The sequence below is a fragment of the Haemaphysalis longicornis genome, unplaced genomic scaffold, assembly GCF_048455015.1.
Source record: "Haemaphysalis longicornis isolate Haplotype H1 unplaced genomic scaffold, Haemaphysalis longicornis Haplotype H1 scaffold_1, whole genome shotgun sequence".
NCBI lineage: Eukaryota > Metazoa > Arthropoda > Arachnida > Ixodida > Ixodidae > Haemaphysalis > Haemaphysalis longicornis.
The window spans coordinates 376,422,228-376,431,564 of NW_027526203.1; the positions used below are offsets into that span (position 1 = coordinate 376,422,228).

General features: G+C 48.1%; 1 protein-coding gene across 1 annotated transcript; it reads left to right on the plus strand.

The window, feature by feature from the left end:
* Window positions 1-504: 504 nt before the first annotated feature.
* Window positions 505-6,967, plus strand: LOC144155123 (lysosomal aspartic protease-like). Its single transcript, XM_077686378.1, has 7 exons — window positions 505-662; window positions 2,620-2,713; window positions 3,140-3,260; window positions 3,335-3,776; window positions 4,155-4,296; window positions 5,317-5,415; window positions 6,767-6,967. Exons 1-7 carry the CDS (start codon window positions 598-600, stop codon window positions 6,917-6,919), a joined length of 1,116 nt encoding a protein of 371 aa, XP_077542504.1. The 5' UTR covers window positions 505-597; the 3' UTR covers window positions 6,920-6,967.
* The last annotated feature ends 2,370 nt before the right edge of the window (window positions 6,968-9,337 follow it).

Below are 9,337 nucleotides of genomic sequence, written 5' to 3' on the forward strand. Positions count from 1 at the left end.
AGATGGGTTGGGAGCAGTCATCTGCCCCTGGCCATTCCATTTTGCTAATGCACAAAGCTGCTGTGTGGATCCATGAAAGCCAAGAAACAAAAGCCAGAAATGGGTCTATCGCCCGCTCATGGGGTAACTAGCATGCACTCGTTCCCGTTCAATATAGTGGAGTGTTACAGAGAATGAAAAGAAAGCAAGCCAGAGCACGTACTTATACCAAGGCACAGTGGACAGCATACGGTACGAACATTTGGAGGAAAACAACACACACTGTCCTCGTAGTAGTACAGCGCGTTTGATGCGTTTGAGAAAAACCAGTCTGTCGAATCGGAATAACTAAACTCATATCAATCTTAAAGGTGGAGCGTGTACGACCCGTTAAAACGCCAAAGTTTCCAAGGAAGAAATCGACAAGACAAAGAAGAAACATTTTCGAGCAGAAGGCTCCGAGAAAGCGGCCTGCATGCTTGGCAAAACGACAAAGCTTCTGTTTGCAGTTCAGCCGCGCGTGGTTTGATAAGCGGCGTACTTAAGGGGAAGCAGCCGTCACCAGCCGGCAGTAGAGGTGCTTTTTTTCCCCCTGTGGTTCTTCCAGCAAACGCAACGATGGCGTACTGTGCTACGCTTATCCTAGTCATCGCCTTGATTGGCGGCTCGCTTGGACAGTTAAGGTAAGTCACCTGTGAGGCGCACAAAAGCAAGGGTATCTGTTGAGAGTCTATACTAGCATGTTTATTAGGCAATGCGTAGAGCACAGAGTCAGCGAATAAAGCATTGATGTTTATTGTGGCTGCTTGTGCGCGATAAAACAGGCGCAGAAATTCCGATTCATCTCGAGCGTACTCAGTCCGTGTGTACGGCTAGATAGATGCTTCAGCAGCACGCGTGCTTCTTGCCGGATTGGATGTGTGCGAATAGACGTTATATGGACAAAAAAAAAAGTTTCAGGGGACATCTACATTGAGGTCTTAAGATGTAAGACGCGATAGCGTTACCGTCGTCGTCAAGGAAGAGCTTCGAACGGAGCTGCTTGGAATCTCCATTCATGCTCTCCGAGCGCTGAAGTTTAACCTAACGAAACTAGCGACAACGGCTTTGCGTGGGAGAAGGAGCTTCTCTGCGCAGAAGCGGCAATGGACTAAAACACGCATCCTTTCCGTCTTCTCGGGAAGGCTACGGGCCTGCCTTCTCCTTTCCACATTCCAACTACGCACGGTTACAGCTTCAGGCGCAAGCTCTCTTTTGGGTGCGCAGACGTACTTCGCGGTTGATGGAAACACTGTCTTCCGTGGTCGCTTCATGAGCACGGCTGATAGAAGGTATACGGAAAGTCGCCGGATGAGCCCAGTAACGGTATCACGTCAACAGTGACTCATCGGCGCATGCACCAATGGCGGGAGAACTAACTCCCTGCGCAGACGCGACACTTAATGAATCACCACTCACCATTTCTGTCATACCATACACCGCAGCATCATTGCCCTACTTCTCACCCTCCAGGTAACCTTCGCATCTGGCTGCCTCAGTTTCCGGTTGGCAGTGGTGACGTATTTCCATGTACACTGGATGAGCACGGCTGATAGCGGACGGATAGCGGGCATGGCAAGATCGAGAAATGAGCCTAATAACGCTATCGCGTTAATAAATAAGAAGTCGGGAAATTCAGAACAATAGAAAAAACAAAAGTGCAGTGCACAGCCGCAATGTTGTAACCTCATTCCATAAATCTACATCACTGTATTAAAAACCTTCCGCGCAATAACCATTGATCCTGGGACTGGTGCACACCGCCCCGTGTTACGAGTATTATAATGTCCCGTGTCTACTATAAATAAAACATATTAAAGCTAATAATATATGAGGAGAGTAAGCTGAGGATGAAAAGCTACGGAGAAAAGCCATGATAGGTACTAAACAAACAGAGGGAGTGCAAAAACTTTCATAAGGTGGAGAGGGCAGTAGCACCGCACACGACACTCTTCCACAAATGATTCCGGAAAGGAAGAGAAGTTTCGCCTTAGCATCAGCTGAGGACCCTAGAAAAAAACTGCGTCAACGCGCTTGGTGAACCAAAGTTATATTTAGTGCTATCAGAAAAGAGTTGTTTAACGAAAAATATAGGCCTCTTTTCATTACTGTCAGCTACCCCAGAATTAGTTTTGCATGTACCTTTCCACACTGCAGAAGTATAAGCTTATTTCTCTATCTGCCTGTCCGTCCGTGTGTGCGCGCGCGTCTGTGTGTCGCTTTGTATCCGCACCATGTATGGAGGAGAATTACCTATGGGACAGCGCACACAAGGTTTAAATGTTGATTGCTGCAATAAATCTGCAAGTACTCGTGTGAAAGACCATTTCGAAAATATTTCAGCTCTTGTTCGACACTTCGCTGCACGAGCCTTTGGTTCCAATTGTTACCGCATAGAATGGGGCTATTTTAATTAAGATGACGTTCAACAGTGGTGTGTGGCAGATGTACTGGTGTACTTTTAAAGTACTTGCGGTAATTACCCGGTAAAGCCAGTCCATATAATGCCCTGTCCCGCCGGAAAAATTGCTCCTTTAATAAGAAGCCCGCAGTGATTCATAATGACATCACTTATCACTCGCTCCCCTCTGTGCTTTTCAGGATCCAGCTCCAATGGCGAGACGTCAATGAAACTAAGAACCTGGGACGCGCGCCTGGTGATCCCATTCCCATAACTCTCGCAAACATCCTGAATGTAAGCCCAACAAAAATACTTGATATGCTTGTTTCCTTGTGTTTAAGGCGCAGAATTCTTTAATTGTTACTTAACTGTGAAGTACCAGGGCGACATTTTATTTCTCTGTTAACTATACTGAATTGCCATAAGTGGCCCTAGAATATGAACAAAAATTTCACCCGATTTTACTTGGTCGATATTTTAGCCCACCTGCGATGTATCGACACGTCACTGCCTTTCGGTCAAACGAACTCCAATATTCCACATCTGGTGATGCTAACCTGATGGCCAGACTGCCATGTCCGTGCCCATAGTGCGGATTTTCATTATGTGCAATGTCTGCTTCGCGTTTTGACCATACATGTTCACAGTGAATCCTTGGGACCGGAAGTGCCTCTCAACCTGATGCATCCTTCTCCTATTCCTTTATTTTCGTGCCAACAGATGCAGTATTTCGGAGTCCTCACCGTTGGCACACCCCCGCAGTCTTTCAAGCTTCTTATGGACACCGGATCCAGCAACTTCTGGGTGCCGTCGATAAACTGCGATGACAGCATGGGCTGCCGTACGTAGGCACAATGGCAGTTTCGTCCACCTGCGCACTTAAACAAGCGAGTATAATTTCTCCGTCGCTCGCAGGTACCAGCGCCAAGTACGACAGCAGTCAGTCCAGCACCTACACCGCCAACGGACGGTACATCAGGATTCGCTACAGCGGCGGAGTGGTGCGGGGCGTGACGAGCATCGACAACGTGGGCGTCGGGTCGGGCACCGTGACGCAGTTTAAATTTGCCGAAATAACGCACGCCGACGGCAGACTGTTCAGGACGGCCAAGTACGACGGCATCCTGGGTCTGGCCTACCCGAGCATCTCTCAGAACAACATACCTCCCCTCTTCGACGTGATGCTGAAACAGGGCGTGGTTCGCGAGCCTGTCTTCTCAATGTACCTGACCAGGACGCCGGGCGAGCAAAGCGGAGGAGAGATCTACTTCGGCGGGATCGACTCGCAGCGCTACACGGGCGAGGTCAAGTACGCACCCGTCACCGAAAAGAAACACTGGCAGCTGCGCATGGACGAGTAAGCAGCCCCTCTCGCTCTCACTCGTATGTCTTTTCACCCCATGTTGAAATACCGGGCTGGCGGAGATCTCACTGTCGCAGGGCGCAGCGAAAATCAGTGACGCGTGGGCGTACACAGTTTCCGGTACGCACGCGTGCTTGCGTGCGTGCAGGGATAAGAGTGCAAACGAATGACCGCAGAACGCAAAATTAAACCAAATGTCTAAACGGAAAAATATATAACGCATTTCAAATAGATTGTGCCAGCGCCGCCGCGCACACGGAACGGCGCTGGTACCTTATATGCCCGAGCACATGAAGCCCGTGGTGTATTTTTCTTCCACTTTTATTTGAGTTGTATTGCCTCCTTAATTCCTGCTCTCCCTTTTATTACCAGCATTGACGTTCAAGGCACCAAGTTCTGCGTCGGCGGCTGCGATGCTGTGGTTGATTCAGGAACGTCTTTCATCGATGGCCCCAGGGCAGAAGTTGAAGCTATCCACAGGATTCTCGGTGCTACGCGTACAATTTCTGGACACGTATGTGCAATATTCAAGTTCGTTTAAGTCGTACACTCGTGGTACGTTCGTGCAGCCTATGGACGCTCATATTTTTATGGGATGTGTGAAGCGCAGTTTTTTATTGTTTTTTATCGTCGCTCCGCACATAACTCAGGACGCATCATGGTGTGCCGTAGAAAGAGTCGCATAGTCGCAAACGTCACTCGTCGAGGTCCAGTCCAATCGGCGCCAAAAGCAACAAATAGCAGAAAGCTGCTTTTAGGCGCGCATATGCCCCTGGTGGTAGTGTTCGCAGTTTGAAATAAGCTTTGCGAGACGACGTTAATGTCAAGGCTTCGAAGTTCAGCGCCGCGTTGCATCCTGTGCAGCCGCGCGTGCCACCAGATGATACGAGAAGGCACTAGCTGCATCAAACCCCTGCGCGTTCACCCACACAGTGGCACTGCGCCGAGCAGCGTCTGTATTTTGTCTTGCCGCGCGCTCTACCCGAAAACCGAGGTTTCGCTCGACAAATTTGGCTTAACCGCGTTCAACGAAGGCAAGACTTAGGGCTACTTAGCAGCTATGCATCGTTCCGCATGGGACGCAAAATTCTTTCACAGGGACGACCGCCGTCCACACGAGAGAGAAACATTTTTTTTTCCAAACCTTTCGCCTAAATTCTGTGCCACCTCTGCGTTGTGTGCCAAAAAGTTCGCTGGTCACCACCTTCACAGAGTGAAATGGCTTCTAATTTTTTTTATGAGCAGCCTGGTAATCATCCCTTCTCCTGCGCGTGTATATACACTACACTGCGCACGGTACCATCATGGGCTTACTGCTCGTTCCTTTCGTTATAAGCAAAGCTCTGTTCGGACATTTGGGGGTCACGGCCAAAGCTATAATAAGAGCGCGCTAGCATTAGCTTGCTTTAGTGAGGCACCGAATTCGCGTGCCGTAGAAGTGCCGGAATACGTCGTGGGACCTTTGACAGCGGTGATGAAAAACTTCAATCCCTAGAAATTAACCTCTATTCTGCCCTGTTCCCGATGCTTTCAGTACCAAGTTGACTGCGACAGGATCCCTAACCTACCAGCAATCACCTTCAATCTCAATGGGAACGCCTTCCCACTACAAGGCGAGGAGTACACTATAAGGGTAAGAACCAACTCAAGCAATAGGGCTGACCTAAAATCTCTCTCAAGTGTCGCTCCCCCGTTTTAAAGCTTCCTTAGGGGTTTGACACACCGATCGTGCCAAATGAGTGAGTGTGAATAGAGTGCAGCTTTTGCTAGAAAAAAGCGCTCTTTTGCTACTGCATACAAATTTCTGCTCCTGGTTTGAGAAACCATGCGCGCACACCGCGTAATGGTCCCAGTTGTACCTTTGATGTAAGAAGCTCTGTAAACAAACGTAATAAAATAGACTAAAAATAAGAATACGAGTCCCTAGGGCCATCATATATTAGATGCGACGCATCTCTTTGACTCGCCTTGTCCCTCCATCTATCCGTAGTCCGCACGCCTCCCCCATTCTCCTCGCCACGCCAGCTGCGCGGTAACGCCGCTCTCACCGCAGCGCCATCTTGCGTTAGCGCTCGCTCCCCTCGCCATGCCAGCTGTGCGTCAGCGCTCGGTTAACACATGCGCTACTCTCTCTCATTCCCCTCACCGTTAACGCGCGGTACATATAAACGCGATAACTGCGCCGCTCCGCTCAGTCGCTCCAGCGCCGCCGCTCCGATGACATCCGATGACCACCGATGATTTGAATGGAGACTAACAGGTCTGCTACCGCGATGGTCGGCGCAACCGTAACAAGCACCGCCCAGATGCGTCGCATCACCCCATGGTTTCCCCCCGCGGAAAGATGTGGTCAATTTTGATACAGCTGGTTATTTTGACCTCGAGAAATGTGCTCCCCGCAATGCATTTGTGCATAATAAAGCTGACTTTAGAGGAGCTCGCTGTATAGCAGTTAGACCCGTCAGACCCACAATATGGCCTTCGTAAAGTTGGCTTCCCCACATTTTGTTTGTGTATTGCAGCAAATTCTGTTTCGCGAAAACTTTGAAATTTTGTAATGCAAGTTCTTTTGCAATTCTTTCGTGTATCGCAGCGAAGCCTGTTTTACAAAAGCCAGGCCTGCAGTAGTTAAGTCCCTCACGCGATAAGTAACAAAAAACATGCTCTCCGGGTTTAAAATGGCGTCGAAGAGAGGTGAGATAAAAACAGAACCAAAACAAAATATTAAAAACATTCTCGCGCCATCGCGAGCGGCGTCGAAAAACAAAAACAAAACACCAACTTGTTCGAACTGCGTTTCGGCTGGTTTAAACCGCCCAGATCCGCGCAACTCCGACCTTTCGCCTGTAAAGAAAGCGAGACGAAAACGCCTCGACTAAGAGTTCTACGCACTGTACGACAATTACCGTGTGGAGTGTTTCGGTCAATTTTTAAACGTGTGATGGTGGCGTGACTTTGCTTCCTGCTCGGTATCGTCCTTCCAGATTCCGGACGACACGGGCATCACCCACTGCTTTACGCGCATCTCCGACTCGTCCACGCCGCGCTTCTGGATCCTGGGCGCGGTGTTTACGCAGCAGTACTACACCATCTTCGATAGGGGCCAAGACCGCGTGGGATTCGCTACGGCGGTGTAGGCGATACACAGCACAGACCGAAGCGCCACAATAAAGACGTGGCTGAGACTTGAGTTTCAAAAATTAATTTTCTTCCCTCTCTCCCAGCAATGCAGTATTTTGTGCATGCGGCGGTGTGTACACACCGCTATAATTTCAATAAAATGAATCGGCGTTTTAATCGCACATTTGCTAGCGATCTTACTGTAACTTGCGTGCGCGTATCAGCGACGTGTTGCCAGTGTTGCCAGCACAACTAGCTCTTCGTTACAGGTCAGCTTCGAAGCAAGCTGACGGCTCCTGCAACAATTGTGCCAACTTGGGCTGCACAAGCTCATTAACGTGATAAACCATCGGCGAACGGCGAACCTGGTCTGATTGTGCTCAAACAACGCCAACCTAAAACAGTTTTGTCAACTTCTAAATGCCGGCGCTGTTTATGAAGTGTAAATACAGGCGATTTCTCTCCAAAAGTAGTACAAGAGCTCTATTCAGCTGGGTTCATCGGAAATGCAAGATACTGATTGAACCTTCGTTAAAAAAAACCTCCCCCAAAAGCCAAAAACGCTGAAACTTCGAGAATTTTAGGTCGCAAAAAGCAATAAATTATACGGGCTGGAATACACATGTGCACATCCAATCAGTCCTGGTACAGCCATATTACTGAACATTTTCTGCGACGCTTGCTTTGTGAACATTTTCTACGACGCTTGCTTTGAATGTACATGCGGAGCGAACGTACTTGGAAATTTCACTGAACGGTCTGATGCCTTTTAATGCGGCACTCCCTGCGAGTCTCCCGCCTGCCTCTGTCCTCACGCCATTCCCCTCCCACCTCCCTCCCCCCATGATGTTTGCTCAACTGGGTTCAATTTTAATGCATGGGCACTGCTCGCGCGCCACCTTTTGGAACCTTTTGTCTTTAGTGCTCCTTAAAGGGGCCATAAAGACAAAATGCAAGTTCATTTCATTCAAAAGATTTCGTGTTTTATTGTGCCCCCAGCGCTTGTCCGGGAACAAACGATGCTTTATTCACTGAGAAATTAATCCATTTAGGTTAAAATTTTGATTTTCCTGCTAAATCGTGTTTTTGTAGTCCGTAATGGCATCACAGGAACCGACCACTCTGCAGCCTATTCTGAAGCCTTTTTTACCGTTAGTGAACCTAGATGGCGCAACCATACCGCTGCAAGCCATTTTCTGCTTTTGGTTTGTTTTTGACCGCATTTAAACCTGGCTTGCTTTTGTTCTGGGAGAAGATAATCGTTTCGTGAAACATAGTGCTCGCTCGACAAATATGGTAAAGTAAGAGACCGTTGCTTGCGTCAATCGGCCAGTGTCGTCTGAGACAACCCCAAAGCCCCGCAGTGTTGTGCAGCTAAACCAAGCATAGTGCGCGCACTATCAACAACAGTACGCATTGGTACTTCTATGCTTACGAGTACTTTCGTAGTTTCCACTGCTTGTCCCACCATTCCTGCTGATATAAAAAGAATGTGCGCTAAATTTAAGCCCAAACAGCTCGTTCGGTAAGCTTATAAGCTCTTCCTAATTTGCGTCTGATTTTGCCGGCCTCCTACAATCGCAGAGCTGGCTGGTATGACATCATAGGTTTTGTTGCGGGAAATAAGCTAGTGGGTGGCATGGCCATTCCGTTTTTTTCTTAATTATGTAGCTTATTTGAGCGAAGTTTACGTTAAAAGTGGTGTCAGAAATTATGTAGCTTATTTGAGCGAAGTTTACGTTAAAAGTGGTGTCAGTTTGATTCTAATAAGGAAATCTTTGGATGTACCAAACTTGTGTTTTGTCTTCACGGCTCCTTTAACAGCTCGAGAAGACGTTATATTACTTTTTAGTTTATTCTTATTTAGCTTCTCTGCGACACCATTCTTAGCGCGATTTTTTATGCTACCGCAATACCCAATACCACTCCTATTGGCAATTAAAAGAAGGCCGCTACTATCACTTAGGTATTTCCGCATTGCTTCAATACGCCCGTTTTATTTTTGCTCAACAGGCTTGACATGTACTACGCATGCCACCAGTTTTAGCAATTTGGAAAACGCTTGCCTAATTATACTTCTTGATCAAGCGTTTTCAAATTTTGGCCGGTCGGTGCGATCGGTTGGTGTCGGTCGGTCGGTCGGTCGGTCGGTCGGTCGGTCGGTCGACAGACAGACAGACAGACAGAGACAGACACAGACAGACCAAAACTTTCGCATTTAGGTAGCCCAGACAAAATTAACCATGCTGATGTCTGTCTGGCCAGAATACCACGCGCAAAAATAACCGTTACTAAATAAAACCTGGTGCCTTCCGCCACCAAGCGTTGGTTTAAATTGAAAAGCGACGTTTATCTTCATGTGAATGCTTTCACGAGGCGTTGCGCTGCACTTGCATGCATCGTGCAACTAGTAATCACTACAGCACTACGATTTG

Excerpts from the sequence above, each read along its gene's own strand:
- LOC144155123 (XM_077686378.1), top strand. The coding sequence starts at position 598 with ATGGCGTACTGTGCTACGCTTATCCTAGTCATCGCCTTGATTGGCGGC. Across the intron at positions 663-2,619 it reads GGCTCGCTTGGACAGTTAAG|GATCCAGCTCCAATGGCGAG; the intron begins GTAAGTCACCTG and ends TGTGCTTTTCAG. Across the intron at positions 4,297-5,316 it reads CGCGTACAATTTCTGGACAC|TACCAAGTTGACTGCGACAG; the intron begins GTATGTGCAATA and ends CGATGCTTTCAG.